The sequence below is a fragment of the Dama dama genome, chromosome 15 (genome assembly GCF_033118175.1).
Source record: "Dama dama isolate Ldn47 chromosome 15, ASM3311817v1, whole genome shotgun sequence".
NCBI classification, from domain to species: Eukaryota; Metazoa; Chordata; class Mammalia; order Artiodactyla; family Cervidae; genus Dama; species Dama dama.
Genome location: NC_083695.1, coordinates 15,852,739 through 15,878,953, shown reverse-complemented (window position 1 = coordinate 15,878,953; position 26,215 = coordinate 15,852,739). Strand labels below are relative to the sequence as shown.

At 47.9% G+C, this 26,215-nt stretch overlaps 1 protein-coding gene across 1 annotated transcript; it reads right to left on the bottom strand.

Moving 5' to 3' along the window:
• Positions 1-892: 892 nt before the first annotated feature.
• URB2 (URB2 ribosome biogenesis homolog) lies at positions 893-26,127 on the bottom strand. The gene is made up of 10 exons (XM_061161531.1): positions 25,904-26,127; positions 23,994-24,132; positions 21,785-21,961; positions 16,612-19,933; positions 13,813-13,973; positions 11,673-11,783; positions 10,934-11,176; positions 7,264-7,351; positions 4,577-4,716; positions 893-1,336 (listed from the first exon to the last, which is right to left on the bottom strand). Exons 2-10 carry the CDS (start codon positions 24,117-24,119, stop codon positions 1,139-1,141), a joined length of 4,566 nt encoding a protein of 1,521 aa, XP_061017514.1. The 5' UTR covers positions 24,120-24,132; positions 25,904-26,127; the 3' UTR covers positions 893-1,138.
• Positions 26,128-26,215: the final 88 nt, after the last annotated feature.

Here is a 26,215-nt window from a genome sequence, read left to right as displayed (position 1 = left end):
GAAAAAAAGCCAGATAATTACAACAAAAAAATATATTTATGATCCAATTTATCAACTACACATTTACTTAAACACACATCTACATAAATATATATGCATGGGTGGAAAGATGATTGTGGCTGTCTGGGCAGCTAAGACGGGATATTTCTACATTTTTTTCCTTTATTTTTATTTTCTGAGGTTGCTACAATGGAATGTATTGCTTAGGCAATATGAGAAAAACAAGAGTATTTAATATTAAATTAAAATTTAAAAAAGAAGAAAATAAAATTCCAAAATAAACTTCTGTGTGCGGAAGCAGGAAGGACATGGAACCCCAGGCCTAGAATCTTCTCACCAAGCATCCACCTGCACAGTAGGGGTCACTATCCCCGCCCAGAGCAGCCATCCGGCTGACGCCAACCACGTCTCAATGCTCCAACGTGCCCAGCTCCACCCAAAGGTGCAGGAGGAAGGCACCTCCTCGAGAGGAGGGCAGAAAAGCCGTGTGTCAAAAACATGCCGCATGTTGCTTGAAGAACGTAAAAGGCAAAAAGATTTAAATTGGGCTTCATTATATAACCATGTACCTGAAGTGAAAAAAACAAGTCCTACATAATTCCTAGGGACTTCCCAGGTAGCACAATGGTTAAGAATCCGCCTGCCAACAAAAGAGACATAGGAGATGTGGGTTCGATCTCTGGGCTGGGAAGAACCCCTGGAGTAGGAAATGACAACCCACTTCACTACTCTTGCCTGGAAAAATCCATGGACAGAGGAGCCTGGCTGGCTACAGTCCACAGGGTTGCAAAGAGTCTGACATGACTAAGCAACTGAGTACATAGTTCCTAGCGGGAAGAGGGGACCTTAAACCGCTGGACTAACAAAGAACCACATTCGGAACAGCCACAAGGGAGATCTGGCAATTTTTATTCAACTCACCAGGATCTATTTTCAGGATGCTATTGTAATGTTTACTGCATTAAAAAAATACATTAAAAAATATTCGGTATGAAAAAATAACTGTAAAAGGCAATACATATTATATCAACCCCAAAGGATTTTGCACATGTTTCAATGCTGTGAATTCAAGCATTTGAAGCCCGACATCCTCCAGCTCGCCCAGGCCCAGGGCCATGGTGGCATGTCCTGGCACAGCTTAGACAGCATATCTTTTCTCTCCCTCGTGCTTGGCCTTGTGGTACTTCACATAGTCACTATGCAGCTCCTTGAAGACGTCTCTCACCCCCTGCTGCAGTGAGGCCCGCAGGAACTGGATGTCAGACTCAATGCACAGGTCCAAGATGAGGTAGATACCCTCTTGCAGGAGGACTTTCACCGCCGGATACAAAGTGACCTGGGATGAGGGGATACATTTATCTGTGAGAGTGAACAGGCAGATGCCAGGCCCTAGAATACCTGATGAGGGAGTCCAACTTTGGCCGCCAATTTGAGAAAAGATGCTCCTTTTAAAATGTCATTTAAAAAATAAATAAATAAACAAATAAAATGTCATTTTGCACGTAACTTAATTGAATATTCATACCTTAAAAGTTTTTATTTGGAGGAAATAGAGGTCAACTCAAGCCAACAAAAACCTGGAGTAAAACATCATGAAAGCACAGAGGTAGCTTTGCTATTCAGTAAATGATGCTTCTGTGCTTACCAGGGGTATTTAAAAACTGGAAGCTTTAGATTTAAAAATTGTATAGTAACAGTCACCTTATGGGTCACATTCTTCCATGTGGCCAGTCTCACTGGAAGCTATCCTACCTGTGGGATGAGGGCAGCAAAGTCACCACCTTCCCCAGAGCAGGGCAGGCGGGCAGCATTCTCCAAGCAGATCCCTGATAGATCTCATCACAGGGCCCAGCATCAGATGTGATTTCTAATTACCATTTAAAGAATCTGGGTTAACCAAAATCTGAGCCACAGCAGGAGAAGTGGGCAGTCCAGATCTGGACTAGCAGACTAGCAGATGACCACATCTGCTACTGGTGCAAACTCTCAGATCAGAGATTCAGACTGGTATCTGGACAAAAAGGCTAAGACAGCAGGCACTGCTCACCCTGCCAGGGCCTCGCAGGCTCCAACGGGACCTGGGCTGCACAGAGTCTGCACACCGCAGCAGCTGCAACCAGAAGCAGCAGGAAGGTTCGGGCAGACAAGCCTGGGGGGTGGCTGGTTCTTTATCAGTGTCCTGATGACCTAGCAGCTCAGGCCTCTCTGCAAACATGCAGCTTCTAGCAAGGATACAGTTTATTAACTAGAAGCGGCATGATTCACCAAGGTAACCTCTGGGAGGCATAGTCCTAAAGAGGCGATTTGTTTCTACCACTAATGATGCTATTCTTCACAGTTATGGTTATTTTCACATGATCGCTCAAAAAGCATTTGACAGATGATCACCTTAATTAAACTTTATTGTTTTATAGATGATAAGAACATTCAAGGACAGCAGGAGGAATGACTGGTCTGTGATTCCATACTAAGGTATTATGGAAGGAAAGAAAAAATGAAACAAACTAAAAACAGAAGTCCTTAGCCTCACTACCTGGGGTGAGAACTTGCTCACTCATTCACATCACTCACTAAACAAATAATCCCCCTTCCAAAGGCAAGAAGAGGCACAGTTACCCAGGGGCAGAACAGATATCTGAACCGAGTGCTGGAGTTCAGATGTCGCAATCCTTTTACCTGGCGTCTCCTGGTGAAGGCAAAGCCCAGGGCATGGGGTGGGGTCGAGTGCGGGAACAGGAAGGCAGTAGGATCAGGACAACATAAGCACTGCACATCTTCACGTTAGACAACTTATTTAAAACAAGGCGGGGGAAGCCAGTTTCTACAACACTGGCCAATGAATGAAAACACTTCTAGGTAACTTTTAAAAGGACCCTAGGCCAGGTGAGTAGTGCAAACAATTTAGCCAAAGCTATCAATAAAGAGGGAAAACTGTACATCTGATCTATGGGTAAAAGACAAGATAAAAGTGACCATAACTTCCCTGACACACACCCAGGGTAACACAGCACTGCATGGAAGTAACAAGGTCTTCAGCAGCGGCTGCCTCTCCCTGACCGAGGCTGTCTCACTGTCGTCAGCCCCAATCACTGACACACCTTCACCGACGGCACCTGCCTCCAGAACGCGAGGGGAAGGCGAGCTACCCCTGCCATCCAGCCTGTAATTAAAACAACACGTCTTCCTGGTCTCAAAAGATTTATGGTTCTCTCAGTAGAAGCTGCTAATGCACATGGAATACTTTCTTCATTACCAACATTAAAAACAAATTAAAGGTAAAACGTAGACTGTCCTGCCAATGGATTCTGGGACACAACTCCCTGAGATAATTCCCAAAGCCTTTGGTCTTCAAGATTAAAAATCAAAAAATACTGATATGCATAAATTAGACATGTATAATGAGGCTGAGATGCGAAAGACTTTTCATACAGTAAATCTCGGGATGATAATCAGTGACTTCACACTTCAAATTACAGACTCCCCTCTTGTCCTTAGGTAAGTGATACTGTGGTGTCTCATTCTGTTCTTCAGCTCGTGTTCCATCAAAAGCTCTCACATTAATGACTGCCTGGGAAATACCAAGAGTCTATAAAAATGCTAAATAATTGCAAGGAAACCAAACTCCAAGCCCACATCTCATTCAAAGGATGACTTGAAGGGGCTCTTGCGTGCAGCTCTGGCTCCCATACACCTGCCTCCCAGCCACCCACCCACCTGCCCACATGATGGGCATCTCTGCTGATGGAGGGAGCAGGGTCAGGGCTGTGGAAATGCCCTGAAACAGGGTCCGGATGGAAGCCAAGACCATGCCAGGCTTCTGAGGAATCCCATTCAGATGACCCTCCTTTGAGGAAATGCTGACTCCTCTAATGTAACACTTTACCAGCTGCTCACCACCAGTCTTACAAGATTCACAATAGGATATTCTATCAGGAGCAAGATATCCTACATAAGTAGACAGATACACACCTGAACATACTGTACTTTAAGCCTCTGACTTTCCATTATAACAAATAAGACATGAAGTATTATAATGAACTTAATACACAGGTCACAGGGGGTCTTGTGGAGTTACAAAAATAGCACATTGACATGCCAAAGTGAGATCACTGCTGAAGAATGAATGAATTATCCAGAAGCCTAAAGTCAGACAATCTGGGACTACAGCCTTTAATCTGACTGAACAAGTCTACCAGGATCTTCCCCAGGTCACCTATTTGAGTGAGAGCAGCTGAGTCACATGCACAATGAACCCTTGAGCCCTCTGCTGCTGAGGGACCCCAGGACCTCTTTCTGTCTCCTGCTCTAGAACTTGGGTCCCTCCTTTCCTCTCCCTCATGACCCAAGAGACCAAGCAAAGCAGGCCCAGGGTTTGCGCTGGAGCATAAGAGACCTAAGGGTGGCTGCAGGAGCCGGCAAGCCCCGCGCCGCCAGCCTCTGCGTCTGTGTGTGGCCATCTCGGTGGCCCTGCCGGGCTGCTGCAGTCACGGGGCAGCTGCCACCAGGGAGGACCGCCAGGAGGCCTGTGATCGCGGGCTGTGAGCAGAAGCCCTCGGGGGCAGGCGGCCCGGCCTACCTTCTGTGCCTCCACCACATACTGGGCCACCATGAAGGGGGAGAACACCCGGAACTCCTCGGCACGCGCCGCCACGTGGCTGTACATCCGCTCCAGGAGGCGGGCACACTCCAGTACCACCGGCAGGTCCTCTGCGCTTCCTGTGGGGGCAGCGTTCCCAAGCCGATTAATTCAGAGACCATGCATTTTAACTCTTCAGTTTTACACTTTCAACATGCCCCAGTTATTCAAACCTTCTGTTTCTGTTTTGTTTGTTTTCCTAGACTCTTCAACTGGCTCAAATTGAAGACAGAATTAGGGGGAGACAATGTATCCAAATATTTATCTATATTACAAAGAGAAGAACACTTACAATACTCAAGAGTCCACGATTGTTTTTTTAAGAGATGAACTAGAATAACCAAGATTTCAGGATGAATCTAGGATTGCTATTATATTTAAAAAGGAGATGGGTATCTAAAAGAAAAATTTAAATGGGGGAGAAAAAAGAAAAACCATCTTTAAAAAAAAGGCTTTTGATATCAAATGGTTCTAAAAATAAGATGGCCTAATTGTGTCTTTGCCTCGTTAAGTTTCAAAAGTTGTCTAGGATTTTTCTTTCATAGTCAGATATATATATATATGACTCAACTAACATTACTAGATCTACCCAGTTTCCCAGATTTATTTCAGACTCCTAGTTCTTCCCACCTTAGAGTGCCAGGATCACCCAGGCCTTAAACTCCTCCCCAGAATTCTAACAGTCTGAAATGTACCACAACCCAGGGTACACATGTCCCCCCAAGTCTGTCACAGCAGGGTGGGCTGGGTACCCTGGCACAGCAGAGCAACCTCCCTGGTTTTCCCTCAGCATAGTAATACACTGTTTTTATTAAATTCTAGAAAATGCAAACAAGCCTATAATGACAAAAAGCACATTGGTTGTTACCAGGGGCTGGGGCTGGACCCCAAGAGGGCTCTTCTGGGGATGAAACAAATGCTGTTTTAACTGTCATGGTGCTTTCCTGCATGAATTTATCCATCAAAACTCACTGAAGTATATACTTCAAACGGATGCAGCTTCTCACACATATATTATGCAACAATGAGCTTAATTTTTGGAATGCACAATGCCTTTTTTTAGACACTGAACATACACACAGATATCTTACACATAAGCAATTCTTCTCGGTGAATGCTACTTTATGGAAATGCATCAGCAGTTACCATCACTCCACTGAACGCGTCAATAAGTGACACACATGAGTGAGCCTCTTTAGCTTCTAATCTATACCACATCTTCCCTCCTGAAACCCTGAAGACACATGTGGTTCACACAGGAATGCCTGGCACCTGTTATTCCAGTCCAAATTTAACATGTGGCCATTAAAGAGTATAACCACCCATAAAAAAAAATAACCAGCTAACAGGCTCTGCGATTAAGCCATGAACACATCAGAGAGCCCAGTCTGGCCTGACGGGAGGTGACTGGGCCACACCAGCAACGACGAGGCAGAACCCAGAGCCCAAGATCAAACTTCAGGGCATGCTGATGACCACATGCTGCACACATCCAATCCACCCTGACTGCCAGGCCGGGACCAGGTCTTCTGCCGCAGTGGCTGGCACAGCCAGGACCAGGCTCTTGCTCGTGAGTTCAGAACTGATCTCAGCAGCCTGAGCACAGAGCTGGGGTCACGCCCACGGCCAGCACAGGGGCAGGAGCCTGTTTCCAAATCCTGTTGCCAGATAGACTCAAAAAGTCACAAGAGAATGCAAAATACCTAATCGTGCTACTAGCTGACCCCAAAATTAGGCAGAATAACTTGGGAATTACAGTCAGTAATAACTTTACCTTTTCTCCTTCTGCAAAAGGTAACTGGTTAAGTAGCTTAAATCTCCAAATCTAAACCCATTAACCTGATTCACAAGTGGGGATTACCACCATATACTTGGGTGATTATATATTTCTAGTCCAGAACTACTGCCTTGGGGTTTCCCCCCTGATGCCCTCCAAGCTGAGCTCCGAGGCCCTCCTTTGTAGTCCCAAGCACCCAGCACACCCACCCTTGTGCCAGGCACATCACACGGTATGTTCATGCTACAAAAATTTGAAACAGCACAGTATAGAGAGCTTCACTTTATATGCAAATTTCTAAATAATGAGAATCTCCCACAAATTAGAAGTTTAGCAAGAATCAACCAACTTCAAGGCTGGAAAACCAGCTGTACACATAAGTTATGCGATTGCCACATGGCAGTTTGCTTCACTGTTAAACAAACATGACCTTGCCGAGATACAGTGGCAATGGTGAGTTGCAGAGACTCCACCCTTTTATAAGCTGAGTGATGAGCTGGCTCGGCCACTGCCTGCTCCCCTTTAATCTCCCCGCTGACCTACGAGCTCCAGAGGTAGTTCTTGAATCCGCACACTTTTTTTCCTCCAGAAAAGAACTATTTCAATTAGGGGATGTCAAATGCATTCACTGCTGTGGATATAGTAAAAACTGTGACAGTTTTTTTTTTTAATGTGACATTTTAAAAAACTGTTCTGAGTATTCCTTTAATGATCTGAATATGTACCTTATTTAAACTTCACTGAGTTGTTTAAGTTGGGTGGTTTTTTACCTTTGGTAACATGTGTGGCCAAAGACACCTGTAAAATAAACACATTTGAAATTGTGCATAATACCGTTTCTCTGAATTACCTGTATCTTTCTGCCGTCCTTCATGTATAACTGAACACACCAATCTATGAAAACAGTTCAGGAAAGAAGGGATAGTTTTCAGCATTACCTGCAATAAGAGACAAAAGAATATAAAAATACAGAGGCAACTGTTGTATCTCAAGTTCTACTTTAAAGGAAGTTGTATTTATTTCCTTCTTAACTTTAATACTCAAAACAGTTGCAGCAACTCCTTCTAGCCAGGACTTTCTAGGGAAATGCTCACTCTACTTACTTAACTGCTTTACATCCTGTTTTCATGGTTGGAGTAGGGCTCCCACACTGCATAACTTTAGGAATCTAATGAAGGATCCTAGTTTAGAATTTACTGAATCTGTCTTTTACTCTAAGTTGTTTCTGGTGCATTCTGGATATGGGTAGAAACAAATAACAAAAAGTACAGTAGCCAATGTATTCAAGTACAATGGCCACTAGAGAAAAAGATTACATAAAGCAAACCCATTTAAAATGAGAAACAAAATTTCTCATTTTTTAGCAATGAAAAGGTCTGGCTGGGACTTTATCTTGAAAAATGATATCTAAGTTATACACAGGATTCTTTTATACTCAACCGTCCTGAGATCTCAAGATTGCCAGGAGAAATATCAATAACCTCAGATACACAGGTGACACCACCCTTATGGCAGAAAGCGAAGAAGAACTAAAGAGTGTCTTGATGAAAGTGAAAGAGGAGAGTGAAAAAGTTGGCTTAAAGCTCAACATTCAGAAAATGAAGATCATGGCATTCGGTCCCATTACTTCAGGGCAAATAAATGGGGAAACAATGGGAACAGTGAGAGACTTATTTTGGGGGGCTCCCAAATCACTGCAGATGGTGACTGCAGCCATGAAATTAAAAGACACTTGCTCCTTGGAAGAAAAACTATGACCAACCTAGACAGCATATTAAAAAGCAGAGACATTACTTTGGCAACAAAGGTCTGTCTAGTTAAAGTTATGGTTTTTCCAGTAGTCATGTATGAGAGTTGGATTATAAACAAAGCTGAGTGCCAAAGAACTGATGCTTCTGAACTATGGTGTTCAAGAAGACTCTTGAGAGTCCCTTGGACTGCAAGAAAATCAAACCAGTCAATCCTAAAGGAAATCAGTCCTGAATATTCATTGGAAGGACTGATCTGAAAATAAAACTCCAATTCTTTGGCCCCCTGATGCAAAGAACTGACTCATTTGAAGAGACCCTGCTGCTGGCAGGGATTGGGGGCAGGAGGAGAAGGGGACAACAGAGGATGAGATGGTTGGATGGCATCACTGACTCAAAGGACATGAGTTTGAGAAAGCTCTGGGAGTTGGTGATGGACAGGGAAGCCTGGCATGCTGCAGTCCATGGGGTCACAAAGAATTGGACACGACTGAGCAACTGAACTGAACTGATCCTGAAATCATAATCAAAGCAAGACACTGTCAAATAAAGCAGCCACAAGCTACATGTGGCTACTGAAATTTAAATTAAGTTAAAATTCAGTTCCTAATCATACAATTTCTAGCCCACATTTCACACGGTCAAGACATGGCCAGCAGTTCCCGTGGGAGACGCAGGTACAAACACCCCCAGCCCAGGAGAAGTTCTATTGGGCAGCACTGCTCTAAGGCCCAGGGTGAACAAGGAGTGAATCAAAGGCGAGGACTCTTTTCTTTGGTACAGTTTATTCAAGCAAAGTCTGGAGAGCATAATATACCACTCTTTATGCCAAACCATCAACTTCAGCAACATGTTCAGAAAGAAGTCATCTTGCCAAGTCTGTCAGCGTGTCACCACGCGTACTGAGGCCCTCGCTTCATCCTGACGCCAGTGATGAGAAGCACACAGACCCAAGGTCAGACCACCTGAGCTCACACCCGACTGAACATGCAGTCCTGGACAGAGCACTGAGTCTTCCTGTGCCTATTTCCTCACTTGCAAACTGAGGATAGTGACAGGTTGTCATGAGGGTCAAGTAAGTAAAAGATACCAAAAGCTCAGAGTGGCACCAGCTGCTGTACTGCCGGGTACCCTGGCTGGGCTCACTTGTGCTGTTCCCTTCAGATTCACCCGAGCAGATTCCAGCCGGGGGTCTGGATCAACCCTTCTGTATCACCTACTACACACATGACCCAACGCACGGGCCCTGCTCCCCGCAATGTGCCCCGCAGGCTGTCACAGGTCACATCCTTCTTTACTGCAACACCATGTTGTTATCCTTGTCACGTCTCTCCTATTATTTAATGGTCTAATTCTGCTCAATGGTTATTCATCACTGGTTTTGCAGGAGATGCACACAGCTTTCCAATGTTACTTTCAAAAGCTGCATGAAATCCCACAGCTTCTGCAAGATCTGCAGTTCCAGCTTATAATTGATTGGTATTGACCTCTTCCCTGTGGCTCAGACAGTAAAGCGTCTGCCTACAATGCAGGAGACCTGGATTCAATCCCCAGGTTGGGAAGATCTCCTGGAGAAGGAAATGGCAATCCACTCCAGTATTCTTGCCTGGAAAATCCCATGGACGGAGGAACCTGGTAGGCTACAGTCCGTGGGGTCGCAAAGAGTCAGACACGACTGAGCAACTTCACTTCCACTTTATTGCATGTATACGCGACAGTCACACAGTAATCTAAGAATCAGCAGGGATCTAACAAACAAAGATGCTGACCAGATGGGCAGGGCCAAAGGTGATTGTTAAGTGGGGAGGACATTGGATGGAGTGCTTAGTTTACCAAAAAATAAATTTTTCAAAAACTACACTATTGGCAGGTCTCCAAACTTAGAGCATTAAAACATTTAAAAACACTTGAACTTGCCTATGTGTATATGTATCTGTCCTATTTAGAAGTTCCCATGTATCACGTAGAGCAGTGGCACAGCAAAACAAACACTGGTCAAGGAAATCCAGTCTTCTAGCTAAAATTCAGACTCAGCGGGGTGACACTGATCAAATCATTCAGGAGCTCTGAGCATCAGTGTCTCTACCAATGAAATGGGATCGTCACTGACTACAGAGTTGCTGCAGGGGTGAAACGAGACACACAGCACATGTTCAGTAAATGTCAGCTGAACTGAAGTCTCTTCCATGAAGCATTTGTTCCTAGTCTCATTTTATTTAAAAAGCAACATACTATAAAACCAGAACTCAGGATGCCTCACTCACTGTATCCAACTGAATTATAAACCTGAGATGAGATCTAAGCCAGTGAGTGACATTTAAATATATGATCCCCATGTCTCAACAGTAAAGAATCTGCCTGCAATGCAGGAGATGCAGGTTCAATCCCTGGGTTGAGAAGATCCCCTGGAGAAGAAAATGGCAATCTACTCCAGTATTCTTGTCTGGGAAATCCCATGGACAGAGAAGCCTGGTGGGCCACAGTCCAAGGGATCACAAAGAGTCAGACACATCTTAGTGACTAAACAACAACTACAAAAACAGAATAATTTCTAATGGGCCTCCAGAAACACCTACTACACAGATATGTTTGAAGTGTCAGATTCAACACAGCCTGATGTGAACGTCAAACACTCCTGTGCGTTAGAAACCGCTTGGGCCCTGGAAACCACTGGAAGCAAAAATTGCAATGATTGCAAACCATTACGCTCCTCCTGCTGCTGCTCTTCTGAAGGGTGCATTTCCCTGCCCACATGCACCCTGCCCTCCTCACCTTTGGGTGACACTGCAGGATTGAAAAGAGCACGTTGTGTGCCCTCGAGAAGATACGCCCATACTCAACGGGCTTCAGGTGGTCCAAGGGCACGGTCAGCAGGACGCTGAAGGCCAGGCTGACATGGTGCGGGTTGCTGATGGTCCCTTCCCCCTGCCGCAGCAGCGCAGCCAGGACTTCCAAGACAGGCCCCACCAGAGCCAGGGCCGAGGGCTGCTCCTGACAAGCCTCTCGGGTCTGCAGCTACAGGGCAAGGAACAAGGGACAGAAAATGAAGGCAAATCTCCAGGGAAATAGCCCCAAAGCCGAAGTGACAGAGGTAAGAAAGTCCAGACTCCAGCACTGACCAGGTCCCACCCTGACCCCCGTTCACACTCCCACCCTCTTCCTCCTGATGCTCCCCCTACCCACACCTAAGTACAAAGGGGCTTTGCCCACTAATGCAGATTCCCGGGGAAACAACAAAGCAACAAAACAGAAGATCAGAGAGAAGGCTTAGACCCTACGCCCTGAGAATGTGCTAATCCAGGGCGATGCTCATGTAGCACAAGTTAGACTCAGAGCTGATAATGACATAAGCACAAGCTGTAAGCACAGTGCTTACAGCTGACTTCATGACACAGCCCCAGAAACACGCTCTGCATAATAAATCCAGCACGTGACAGAAAACCAGCACGTGACAGAAGCAGAGGCGACTGAAAGGCAGGGACAGGGGTATGCACAGCCCAGAGGTACTCACCGTCAGAGCCGTGACCATCTGCGGGCACGCGTGCCAGAATAAACGGGCCTTCTCGTCACTGCATGGACAGGTCAGGAGTAACTTAACCAATGTCGCAGCCGACAACACAGCCTAGGGGACAAATGATAACACTAGCAGTGGAAGGAGCTGGCTCTGGAAGGAGGCCCATCTCAGGAAGCAGAGCAGTCACGGTGCTGTGACAGAGCAGAGCCTGTTGGAGCCCCATGCTGGGGTGGGAATGAGACTCAGCTCAGGTCAAGTCCTGAGGGTGCCATCCTTTACACCGCCTGAGGGAATACATGAACCGCGTAGGCAGAATGGTGGCAGAGGAAGAGCTTTCTCTGCAGCGCCTCACTGAGCCCATCACATAAACATGCCAGGACGGAGAGACAGAAGAGTCTGCGGAGACCTGAATCGGAGCCCCCGTTCATCACGGCGCTGTCACCAGGAGGCCACTGCACCTTACCCACGAGACCCATCTGTGCTGAGGGACAAAAAGCACGGCCAGCGGGAGACGCGGGCAGAGTATGACAAGCAGACCAGGTGCCGTGATGACCGGCGATGGTTCTAAACCATGAGAAGGAAGGAAAGTGACTGTGACCCATGTGGGTGTCTCACCCCATGAACTCGGGCCTCATGGGGGCCCCTCCTCCTCTCCTAATGTTTCAGCCTCCCCCACCACAAAATCCTCGCCTCTGCGCTTTGCCCTTGCTCCCTCTGACCAGACACCCCTACTCTCTCTGCTGAGATCCACTCCCCTCTCCACCTCCCTGCAGGCTGTGTCTCCCCATCAAGGGCCTGCTTACTGCCCACCCCTGCCACCCATCTCCCCACTCACTCACCCATTCCACCTCCCTTGTCTCCACAGCAACACCCCAGTTCCATCCAAATCCTCTTTATCTCTGAGCTCAGCTCAGCCTCACCTCCTCCACGGCGTTCCTCTGACTAGCTGATGGGTATCTTTCTTTCTTTTTAATAAATAAACACTGCATGCAAGATCTGTTTCTTGCCCGGGGATCAAACCCGAACTCCCCATAGTGGAAGCCCAGGGTCGTAACCACTGAATGCCAGGGCAGTCCCTGCCAGGTCTGAACTGAAGTTCCTGGGTTGTGTCCACTGGCTGACTGAAGGGAAGCCCAGAGGCTTCTCCAAGCTAGACCTTCAGGGCCACAGACACACAGTGCAAACTCCCAGAGAGGCAAGCACGTGCTGTGGCGGGGCTCACATGGAGGAGAGGCCAGCTCCCCGTTGCCCCCAGTCTGCCTCCCACCAGCTCTCCTCCCACTCACATCAAAACCCAGCTCTGGGTGCCAATTCTAACCAGGACTCAAGAAAGCCCTCGTGAAGCAGAGAGAGCCTGGGACCCAGTGAGCCCCCAGCTCTGCCCTCCTATGCAAGTGACAGCCTCCAGCCGGCCTGCTGCTCAGGGGGTTAGGGGCCAAACCCAAGCACTTTGGCTCTGCAGACGCTCCCAGGACACACTGACCTAGTGTGAAGGCAGGGCTTCGTTAGCAACGACCGAGGAGGCTGGGGCAGGGGGCCCAAGGGCAGCTCGCTACCCTGAGAGTCTCAAGTGGGAGCCACGTTTGGTATGTGACCAAACCAAGTAACATTTTCACAAGTATGAGGTGAGTGATCTCAAGCAATGGAGAGTAGGACTTAACTTTTTGTGTGTCAATATTATGAATGTGTGCGTGCTATGCATGCTAAGTCTCTTCAGTCGTATCTGACTCTATGCGACCCTATGAACTGTAGCCTGCCAGGCTCCTCCTCTGGCGATTCTCCAGGCAACACTACTGGAGTGGGTTGCCATTTCCTTCTCCAGGGGATCTTCCCGACCCAGGGATCGAACCTACATCTCTTCCATTGTCTCCTGCACTGGCAAGCAGGTTCTTTACCACTAGCACTACCTGGGAAGCCCAACAGTATTCCATATGATAAGAACACACTTCTAATTTGAAAGAGTTCCCCTTTGGAAACAGCCTCTGTGCACTGAGGACCTGGGCTACCGAGTCCACAGCTCTGTCCCAAACTCCTCGGGGCCTACAGTCTCTGTCGGATTGATATTGCACGTTTGTGTCATTCAGCGCTGACACAGCCATTCCTAACTTTTCCCACTGAAGCCAAAGGAGCAACCCACCTGCAGATCTGCTCTCCACAGGTTACTGACGTCCAGTCCCTGGAGGACACACTGCAGCCACATGCGGAAGTCCTCTGTCGTCCCAGCCTCTAACATTTGGGTGAACAAGGCTCCCAGGTGAGGCTCAATCTCCTCAACTACCTGAGCCGGAATCGCAGGATCTGTGAGGGAAACAGGACTGCTGAGATATGGCAGACAAGGGCAGGTTAAAGTAAACCATTTCAGTACGATGAAGTGGTGTGCAGTCAGTAAGGGCCAGCACCTCGGGGACATGGAGAGTCATGGTGCAAGTGAAAAAGCAGGGCACGCTCACAGCCTGACACTGCCCTCTCACACTGGCCCCTGCGCCCTGCCCACAGCTCCTGTGCACCCAGTGCAAGGAGTCCAGGATGATGATGATGGCGATGTTTAGCAGGGCTTATCTCTGGACCGTGGGAGGCAGGTGACTGACAATTGCTTCATACTCTTCTCTACTTGTCTTGTATTCTTTTATGAAATCAGTAGGGGCTCAGGGGTGGGATGGTACTTTTACATAGATGGGGATGTTGAAGGGATGGAAAGAAGCCCAGGCTCATGGCGCCTGCCTGCTGCAGTCACCCCGGTACCCCTACTTAATGCAGGACAGTCTTATGAAGTACACCCAGGGTCCACAGGTTCATCAGAGAGCACACAGTTAGCAGGCCCAAGGCCCTTTACGATCTGACCCCAGCATAACTGTTCCAGCCAGATGAGCCCACCCTGAGCAAGCTCCTCCTATGCCCCAGTCTTTGTTTACCACACGCAGCACTGGGGGCGGGTGGACAGGCCCAAGGCTCTGAGAGAGAACATCCAGGTCCAAGTGTCCCACAGCCGCAGGATCCTGGAGGTGTGACCTCCCTGAGCCTCAACTCTCCCATCTGTGAAATGGGTGGGACAGCACCAACTCCTATAGCTGGTCAGACACTGGATGGCTGAACGTCAGCACCGTGACCTCACTGCCCCCGCCTCACCCATCTCCCCTGGGAGGCCTTGCCTGCCAGAGTCCACCGTGCTGGTCACTTCAAAGCCTTTCTTCACCCTGTGACTCAGGTAATTTGTGTGAACGTCTGTTTACTAAATTAGGTCAAAACCAACACCTCATTCATTTCTGCCCATCTCTGCGGAGGACACAGTTCCACACATATAGGAAGCATTTTTAAACGTGATGGTTTTTTATAACTGAATCGAGGTAGTCAATTCTCCTGTCAGCCAGCATTTCTTACAAATGCTCATTTTTCTGAGCTGAGACCTACTTGACTCACCCCCAAGGACCAAGGTAGTCACCTTAACCCTCCCTCTCCAAGCCCAAAGCCCCGGGCCACCCTCCTAGGCCTTTCCTCCAGACCTCTCACCACCCTGGTCCCTTCTAGAGGCAAGTCTAGGTGCATGAGGCCTGCCCCCATGGCAACCCTGGCAATACTCAGGCCTGTGATCTGGGGGTGCAGTGGGGTATGAGGACTCACCCCGTGACCCAGATCTGTCTCCGGGGTAAAAGGTACCACAAGTCCAGGGACACATAATTAGGACTCAGAGGCCGCCTCCAATCACAGGGGTCTCAGGGATAAAGGAGGACACTCCATTCTATCTAACAAAGGGGAAGGGGGCCAGAGCTTTAGACCACCAGGGGCCATTTCTCAGGACACTGGTTTTAAATGCTCTAACAGAAGTGTTAAATGAGTTAACAGAAGACTGGATTTTACCCATTAAGAAGGTGACACCATTCCCTAAGAGAGTCGCTGACAGAGTGAAACAGAACACAGAACACGTGACCAAGGCGCATCACTCAGTCCGCACCCAGAGCAGATCACGAAGAGAGGGAGCAGCCCTCTGCCCTGGCCGTGGCCCAGGAGGCCTCTCTTCCTGCAGAGCCCAAGAACATCTGTGTGTGTGAGCAGACCATAGCCCCAGCTTGCCACCACAGCCTCCCCACCAGGAAAGAGAGAGGTCAGTGTGCACTGTGAGGGCTGGGCTAGGCTGGCGGGCCCCCCGCCCCAGCTCAGAGGATCCTAACTAGCCTCCACCTCAATAACAAGCAAATAAGAAGAAAACAGGCCCACAGCAACTGGGGACAGTGCTACCTTGAGGAGATCAAGTTAGGGAGGGACTCTGGTCTGCTGACCTCTGACCTGGGGACAGCAGGGAGTGGATTCTGCATGAGGACACTGGCTGGGTTTTTGGTCCTGATTAGCTGGCCTGCAAGGGTGACATCCAGCTAAAACACTGCAACGACATCACGGGCCAAGCCGCTGTAATCAGGACCCACGGCCCCACAATGGCCAGTGCCACTGAGGCCTGGGGGATGACATCCGCCCTCTAGGAATTTCATGAGGTTCCCTATAAATTAAGTCACCTGCAACTTTAAAAAGCTGGCAGGTGAATCTTTCTGAGGTCCACTGGTGGTGCTGAAGATCTGACCCTGGAGGGCCTAAAACCGGGATGAAGCCATCGACGCTGGCTTCTGGGGCCAGGACAAAGAGACTCCATCAGAGAAGAGTGACTCCAGACTGCAGACTAGAACAACCTCCAAAGTAAGTGAGGAACTAAAGTGCGAAACACTGTATCTAGAAGGCTGCTACTTGTGTAAAAGTGGGGAAACAATTGTGGGTAACGTTCACATGCACGAAGAAGGGAGACGCTGGAGACAAACACCAGGGATGGCGTCTACCAGCTCCCGGCGCAGTACCCTCTGAAACGCACACCTGTTTCAAAAACAGCTGCCACTCAGGGACCTTTCACCAAAAGCTCTGCAATACGCAAGGAGCTCAAGAGAAAACATCTCACCTGCAAGGACTTTTCTCACAGAATGAAACACGGAGGTACACACAGAATCCTTCTGAGGGTGTAGTTCTGGGACCAAAATGAACAGAGTTAAAAACTGCACAGCTGCCTGGAAAGATGGGGGATCTCCCACCAGAGCTGGCAACTCCAACAGGACCTGAGCATAGATGGTCTGGTAGAGGGCAGTGTAAGCGGACAGCACTTTGTCTGTCTCTTTGGAAACATCTGTCCGACTGTGCCTGGAGTGCAGGGCCACATGGGCCTCCAAGAGCGAGCCCACGGACGAGATGACAGCGGGCGGGAGGCGGCCCGGAGCCCCAGGGGCCACGCAGTGCTGGAGCAGGGCCCCCGCCTGCAGCACCGCCTCCTCCAACAGCTTGGGTAGCACTTCCGGGGCCTCGTCCTGCTGCTTCTGCTCCTTGACTAAAGGCCCCAGCACTTGGCACACCTTGGTTAAGGACACCAGCACGATCTGCTGGCCCAGAGGAGTCTGATTTCCTGACCGTTTGCCTGAAGTCACTTCACTGTGCAGTTGGTGCCCTGAGAGGAATGCAAGGATTTTCCCAAAATTGAGCCCCAGGCTGAGCTTTCTCTGGATGAGCATCTGCAGGAGCTGTTCTAAGAACGTTCCCACCACCTGGAGGAATTCCAGCCAAGAGGGGTCATCCACACTCACAAGAAACCTCTTGCTGGCTCTGAACAAGGAGGTCAGTGTGATCTCAAAGATATCGCTAACATACATGACCCTGAGCACTGCCTGGGCACTCTTGCCTCTCTGCAGGCAACCGAGAAGCCGGTAGCACGTCCTCAGAAGCCTGAGGGTCAGGGAGGAGGAGCAAGAGCTGCCCAGCGAGGAGACGGCCACAGACAGTAACAGAAGGAAACAGCGCACGTGGCAGGGTGCCAGGAGGCTGTCCAGCTGTAGAGCAGAAAGAACCCCCAAAAGCTGCAGGGTGCTCTCCAACTGCTCCCCCTCCAGCTGAATGGGGGAGTCACCCCTGACCAACGAGAGTACGTTCTGGGCAATTTCTCCTCTTGGCTCTACACCTTCAGATCCAACTTTGGCGAATCTGCTTTCCCAGTGAGCCATGACCATGTAATCCTCTTCAAAGAGCCAGGGCAGCTGTTGGCGGAGAAGAACCGGCTGCCTCCGGGCAGCGGCATACAAGATGCTGCCGCAGCGCGCGGTCAAGCCCAGGAAGAACGCGGAGTGGAGGGACTGCATCTCGGGGAAGAGAGGGCTGTGGAGGACGGCCTGGGAGATCTTTCCGAGTGTGATATCTGGTTCCTCCTCCGCTGAGCCTTCCCGGGCTTTGCTCACTGGCAAAGTTCTCAGCAGGATGCTGGCCAGGTACTGTAGGTCATCTGGACCAAGATATGATGTTAAAATCATGAGATTGGACATCACCAAGTGCCAGTGGGCGATGGGGTAGGTGAGCGCACTCACTGTCCCGACCTGGCCGTCCCAGGAAGCTGATGTCCCCCGGATCATACTTGCTCTCCCAGAGCCCAGGATGTAGGCAGCATCACGCCTCAGAGCACAGAGGGCTTCTTCAGACTGGAAACTGGCTTGCAGTAAGGTGTTCTTCATTCTCTGAAGGTGGAGCTGCTCCAAGCAGTACCGACCGAGGGAGTTGGACTGAACCGTGAACTCCTCTATCTCCTCCCAATGCTTGGCCTCCACGCCCGGGAGCAGCGGAAGGGGGCCCGAGGGCTTTGGGGCGGCGCCCGCCAGGGCCCCGGGCTCAGAGCGGTACGGGCTGCAGCTCAAGCGCAGCACAGTGTCCACCTGGGCCCAGGTGTGGGCGAGCAGAAGGGCAGAGTCGCCGACCTTCTGCTGCCAGAGCTCAGGCGCTGAGGGCCAGGGCTTGCGGAGGAGGTCCAGCAGGGGCTTCACAAGGCCTTGCAGCAACCCATCCATGGCCTGCTGTGTGCGCCTGACCACGGGCAGGGGTGAGCCAGCATCCAGGCTCCGCGCGTGGACCATGACACAGTACAGCAGCGAGCTCAGCGACAGGGACTTCAGGGCCATGTCCTCGTCACCCCGCAAGCCAGGCAAGACCAGAGACTGGAACCGCTCCTGCACACAGGCCCACGTGTCCAGGACCTGGCTCATGGGCAGCTCCGGGAGGCACTCTTGGAGCACCGCGGCAGGGCCGGCAGCCAGCACTGGCAGCCTCAGCGCCTCAGCCGCGGGGCGACAGAGCACCCCCAGCACCTCCTCAAACAGCCGGGGCACCTGCCGGAGCTTGGCATATGTCTGGAAGAGCATGCGGATCAGTGCCTCCTGGGCTTTCTGGGTCCGCGACTCTGTGACTTCTGCATCGATCCATGCTGAAGCCAACAGGTCATCCAGGTCTGGCTCCAGGATCATATGATTCAGGGAGAGCAAAACCTTGAGGCAGCGGAACCAGGCTGGCACGAGGGCCTGTGGGTGGTTTAGCAGCAGCTCAGCCAGACGACGGTAGAAGTGGAACTGAGCCTCACCATGCCGGATTCGGTCAGCAGCGATGTTGTAGATAGTGTTACTGGCCACTGAGTTTAGAAGCTGTTCCACAACCAGGAGTTCTGTGGTCCAGTCGGACACGGACAGGGCTTGCTTCTGCTCCTCCAGGTGGGAAATTCTTAAGCAGCCAAAAAGTCGAGGCAGCACCTTGAAGCAAAGCAGCTGGTTCCCCTCCTTGAGGTAAGACTCTACAAAGAGTTTGTACAGCAAGGCCACGGAGTTGGCCACCACTAAAGCCTGAAGGGAAGGGTCACAGGAGCCGGCGTCCACCAGCCTGGCAATCATAGTGCCCAGGGGAGCTAGGAGATTCTTCATGGCCCCCATCTTTGAGTCGCCTTGCTGCTGGTCCAAGAGCTCCTCTTTGTACGAAGGGAGCAGCTCGGGCTGAAAAGCTCCACCGCGAAGCACGGCCTCAATCTGATTCCTAATGTCCCGGCCGAGCACTGGCCGCAGCTGGCCTTGGCCAGCCTGAGTCCATGTGCCCCCCGAGAGAAAGTGTCTCAAGATCAGGCAGGGCTGGAGCAGGTGCCCAGTCAACTCCCCAAAGGCGCGCCTCGGGTTGACCTGCTGCTGCTGAAGTGAGAGGTAGTGGCTGAGGCTCAGGTGAATGACTTCAAACAACTGGGGTGTTACGGCTCCTGGCTGCCGACAGGCCGACCAGCAGAGCTGGCTCAGCAGCTCAACTATCAGCTCCTGCCTGGCCGTGTAGATGACAGCAAGGGCGGGTGTCGAGAGGATACCCTGGCAGCAGCTCAGCACAGCACAGATGTTCCTCTGGGATCCCGAAAGAGAGAACTCGGCTATTCTTTCATTGATGATCTGAGTATTAAGAAAGAAAGGAAACTCGTCACTGACCCTAAACCCGCAGATACTCAAAAGACACAACACAATGAGCATTCCTTGCCCTGATCTTAATGAGAAAGAAATGCCCAGATTAGCACATCTAAATGAACCTGACTTTTCCTTAGCACATCAAAGGAAGGCAGAGGACCCGTCTTAATTCCTATACACATCCATCTCCTACCAATATAAATCAAGAAAAGGGCTCCATACCTTTATATATCTTCTGTCCCTTTCTAAATAGCAGAGTTTTATAAGGTCTAAAGTCCAAAGACTTCATGTTTTCTTAGAACCTAAACCTATAAGTCAACTTAGATACTACAGGTAGATGGGGCAGTGGCCCTTGGTTATGATTCTGTGATCCAAAACACATTTTTATAATCAGTAATACTGTTTGTATCTAAAAAAGCCAAAGCAAAAGGCACTCTTAAAAGAAGAAAGCAAACGTTGCCAGTTACTACTTATAACAGCAAACCCAGTCTACAGCTTTCAAAATTCTGAAATTCACAAAAACCAGAAATCATGAGGGCCAGGCAGATTCCAAAATTCACTTATGGGCTATGCGACTTGCTTCCAGCCTCACAGCATCTGAGAATCAAATTTATCCCAGGTGCTAAGTTATGAGTAGCCCAGTGACACAGATGTGTTTATCTCCATCCATGTAACTGCTGGCTCTGGAAAAGCTGAACCAAAAATACTTTGTACTTAAATGCGAGCACTCTACTACAATAATCGCCAAATATTTCTGATTATACAACTTTTTCCACTTTTATACCTGATAAGGTTATAAATTACACACATGCACCATAGTACGAGTATTTTATACAATTATAAAGCATACATAAAAATTAAGGTGACCTTTTAAAGATCATATAAAGATGTGAGATTTCTTCTCACATCCCCAAAGGACCATTCAGAATAATCCAGTTTTGTGACCCCTGACCTATTATTTTAAAAAGTGACGCAATTCAGAACATAATTTCAAGAACCACTAAAGCCTGTGGACCATCAGGCATCAACCATTTAATTCCTCTGTTCCCAGCCTCTACTGCTTTTCTCCTGCCCACTGAGTCAGAAACCTTTGAGGAAATTCTCATTTAGATTTTGACCTTTGATCTCCCTCTAGTCCAACAAAAAGGTGGGGGGATAAAGGTATAAAGTAGCATCATTTGCTGGATACATTCTCTAATTAAAAAGGTAATTAAAAATAAATAAATAAAAAATGTTTTAAAAAGGTAATTAACCAGCTTATGAAAAAGTTCTCATCTTTTATTCAATATTAAATAATATAAAGTGCTTAGTTCAGTCAGTAGTGAGAGCCATGGCAGATGAGGCCTGCCCACCACTCACCTCCTGCTGCGCAGCCCAGTCCCTAACTCCCAGGGCTTAGGGACACCTGGTGTAGAGAACTTGATAAGCATTCAATAAATAACAATCATTATTATAACTCTAAGTGTACTACTTTTTCTTCTCCCCTGCTGTTGTGCTGTGTGTGTGCTCAGTCGAGTTCGACTCTTTGCCACCCCATAGACTGTACCCCACCAGGCTCCTCCATCCATGAAAGTTTCCAGCAAGAATACTGGAGCGTGTTGCCATTTCCTACTCTGGGAGATCTTCTAGACACAAGGATCGAACCTACGTCTCATGCATCTCCTGCACTGGCAGGTGGATTCTTTACTACTAGCACCACCTGGGAAGCCATCTCCCCTCCTACCTTTTTATTTTCTGCATCTTGATATAATTAACCATAAGACAATTAAGCCTCGGGCATTAACAGGAAATCAACAGAGATACATGTAACACACAATAACACAGGAAACTGTTAATTACCTTGATGAGGGAAATCTGAAGGTTAACTGTCTTTCCATTCTTGAGGAGGTTCTGCAGTTTTCTGCTATGTAGAATGTTATCTACATAGAGCCAAAGCCTTTCAACAATGTCTTCCTTCAGTTCAAGTTTTTTCTTATAAAATGCAACCAGCGACTGCCTTGCCCAATCAAGCAATACCTGAATTTGGAAAAAAATATACTTAAAAATAAATGAATTTCTTTATCAAGAAAAACACTGGACATTTATAGGGACATCCCATGAATAACCAAATACAACTGCCAGGGGGAAGAACTTTCTTTAAAACTTAACTTTGGTAATATTATGTTTTGGTACCTTAAAATATGTTTACTAAACAATCAATTAAAAAAAAACAACTAACTTTGGGGACTTCCCTGGTGGTCCAGTGGCTAAGACTCCATGCTCCCAATGCAGGGGGCCTGGGTTCCATCCCTGGTCAGGGAACAGGATCCCACATGCCACAACTAAAAGATCTTGAATACCGCAACAAAGATACTGTGTGCCCCAAATAAGACCCAGCACAGCCAAATAAACAAATAAAAGAAAAAAACTAATTTTGCCTTCACCTGGGGCCAATAAAAAGTTTCAAGTGAAACAGTTTCTTCTAACTAATCACTTTTAAATTTTAAAAGTTAAAAGCACAACAATTGCTCAGGATGGCCACAAAAAGAATGACACACAAAAGCAAAGACGCAGAGTCAGGAGACCAGAGTTTGTGTCCTGGCTTCCTGAGTTACCTGCAGCTTCATCTCTAAACCTACTTCCTGCATTCAGAAGACAGCATCTTCCATGAATGATTCACAAATGCTGTATTAGAAGGAGGGCTGAACATAAGATAGTTTTCACTATTGTGACATGATTCCTTATTCATAAACACAAGGAAAGGTGGTGAGGCCTCAGCTCAAGACACCAGAACTGTCAATAACAGCATGAATAGTGCAAATGCTAAGAGGAAAACACTCTCCCAAGAAGAGTGGAAACCTTGACCAAATTGCCTGCCACAGCTGTCAGGGGACACTCAGGCAGCAACGATTCTTACACACAGCCAGATTTAGAAACTACTAGTTCTGCTGGTGCTGTACAGAGTGGATCTCATCATTCCAACAGCTGAAATCCATCTTTTACACATTTTGAACTACTTTATTGTTGTTGTTTAGCACTAAGTTGTGTCTGATGTCTTTGGCAACCCCACACACATTAGCCCACCAGGCTCCTCTGTCCATGGGATTTCCCAGGCAAGAATACTGGAGTGGGTTGCCATTTCCTTCTCCAGGGGATCTTCCCGACCCAGGCATCGAACCTGTGTCTCCTGTGTGATATAAGGTGAACTTATATCACCTGCACTGGCAGGTGAATTCTTTACTGCTGAGGCACCAATTTAATCCAATTTAATGAGTTCATCATCCTGGTGTCTCCATTATATTAACAGTTTTTCTTAGTCAGATAAGTTTGAGAAATGTTAACAAAGAACCATGTCCTTCTTGGTTCCTAATTTGTTTCTAATCTATCGGTTTATAATCTATTTTCCCTTGGGTTATTACAAATGCTAAAGCTTCTCTACTTCCCAACCTTTGATTCATCAAGTTCCAAACATGTTTAAAAAGCACCAATAAGAATTGCTTATGGAGCATCACTTAGGATTTACAAATAAATGAAACTGCCAACAGACTCAGAACCTAATTCCTGTAACCCAAGTCCAAATTTGTTCACTGATGCACATACTTGGGGCTTCCCAAGGGGCACCAGTGGTAAAGAACCTGCCTGCCAATGCAGGTGATATAAGAGATGCAGGTTAAATCCCTGGGTCAGGAAGATCCCCTGGAGAAGGGCATGGCAACCCACTCCAGTATTCTTGCCTGGAGAATCCCACACACAGAGGAGCCTGGCAGGCTACGGTCCATAGGGTCACAAAGAGTTGAACATGGCTGAAGTAACTTAGCACACACCCACATAATTTGGAATATAAGAGATATTTCCAAACATAAAAGAAATGCTGAGGTTTTGTAACAGAAAAAGTTTGTTAGCGAAGTATCTATTAACTTCTTCTCACTGAAACTTTTAACTTTCTAACTATGCTTCCTTCTCCAACCTTTTCTCTAATCTTTTAAAATTTTAACTGAACATCAATATGCAATTTAATAAGTGATCATTAGTTTAGGTTGGAAAAATGTAACTTTCACATTAAACTTACTTGTTCTTTATTTGGAAGATGACACTGGTGGGAAATCCAAGCAAAGTGAGCTAGTTTTAGTTTATCTTCCCAGGACGTTCCCTTGCTTTTAAGTTTCACAGAAATGCCAGAATAAACAGCTGCCATTTCGGCACTTTACCTACAATTTAAAGCAACGGAAAAAAAAAAACATTATATAAAGGTCAAAGTTAATAGGCAACAAAAACGAATATTATGTACCTTATTGTCTACATAACTTATACTCCGTTTAAAAAAATTATTCAATGAATTAAAACACTGTTGGACAGAAGTCAGTATGTAAGATGCTTGAGTTTTCTAGAAGAAATTCACATGAGAGCAGACAGAAGATGGATTACACACATGTGTACAAGTATTCCTGCTGTGAGCAAACATCACATCCTCAGAGATCAGTGTGCAGGAATTCGCTAAAATAAAACCCAAAGTGTTCAAATTACTTGTGAACACTCAAATTACTTTATTTTCATACATGGCTTTAGATTGAAAAGGTTGTTACTGTAAAAATGTTCTAATATATACATACTGTACAGTATGTATTAGGATACACTCCATTAAACAATTTAAAAAGATAAGCAGTATTTGGAAATGATAATATTTCTCCAAGTTCAAAAGAAATAAAGTATAAACCCAGTCCCAATAGAAAGACTTATTTCAGCTGCAACGGTAACTTCATTAATTTACCAAAATACACTGCTTATAAAGACTCTACAGAATACAGTAGTTATACAATTAATGCTGGAAAAATACAATATAAAAAAAATGATGACTAAAAAAATTTTTTTAATAAAATTAAAAAAAAATGATGACTAAAGCAGCAATACAAACATACCAACCACTTATAATCCTATAAGACTGAGGTAAATGTAGCTTTGAGTTTCCTACAAGTCATAATAAAAATGGAAAACATATCAGGTTAAATCATTTTCATTATATAAAAGTAAACAAGCCAGTTCTTCAAATGAGAAAGTTTTTCATGATACTTAACACTGAAATAAAGAGATCCCAGGTGGCTCAGTGGGTAAAGAATATGCCTGCAATGTAGGAGACACAGAGATGCAAGTCCATTCCCGGGTCCAGAAGATCCCTTGGAGAAGGGCATGACAACACAGTTCAGGATTCTTGCCTGGAGAACCCCATGGACAGAGGAACCTGGTGGGCTACAGTCCATAGGGTCGCAAACAGTCGGACACGACTGAGGCAACTGACCACAGCACTACAAATAACAACAAAAAAAATCGCAGCCTCACGATTCTAATTTAAATACTCTCAAACGAAAAGAATTTGCTCTCCTGAGAGCTGGATCACTGGATTTTTTAAATCTAAGGGGTCCAAAATTCTACAGACCTACCTTCAGAACTAATTCTCAGTAGGCATCTTTACAAGGGAATAAGGAATCAAAGTACCCTTCCTCTGCTACAGAGACCAGAACAGTCAAAAGATGTCAGTCTGCCCGTGTGTCAAAACATCCAATATACATCCAAACGTTACTAACTGTTAAATTCAATGTTAGACAGCCATCACGACCATCACGACAGCTACAAAGTACTTAAAAGGCGTCTGAAGAACTAGCTACAAAGACGCCCCAGACAATTCTCCTAGACCTGCCAACCTTGGGCTCCCGGTGATCGCAACGATCTCTGCGAGCGGGCGTGGAAAGCCGGGTTGAGGACCACAAACCCGCGAGGACCGCAAAGCCTTGTCCGTCCTTGCGCGTTCACACGCCGGAACCCTGAGGAACTCAAGGAAGCTAACAGCCAGGAGCCAGACGAGAGGCCGCCGAAGAAGCGACCCAGCGGGGAGGGCCGTGCCTTGGTGGGGAGCCCACCTGGAGGGACGTGGTCACCTGGTAGGAGCCGCGATTCGGACGGAAGGCCGGCCGGGAGGGGACTCACCTGCAGGCCACCCCAGGTGAGGAACTCACACAGGCCCTGCCGTGAGGGGCAGCGGACTGGTCGGAGGGCAGTCCCCGAGTCGGGAGCTCTCCCGGCGGTCAGTCCCGGACGGGGACCTCTAGGGGACTGACAGCGACAGCAGGAGCGACGCCTGGACCGACCCCGGAGCTACCACGTGAGGGCCTGGCTTCTTCCGCCCAAAGCCCTCCGCGCAGGGCTGGGCTGGGCGGTGCTGGGCGGGGCGGAAGGAGCGCGGGGGCGGGGCGGCGCGCGCGCCAGACATCGCCAGCCGAGCGCCGAGGCGCCGCGCCC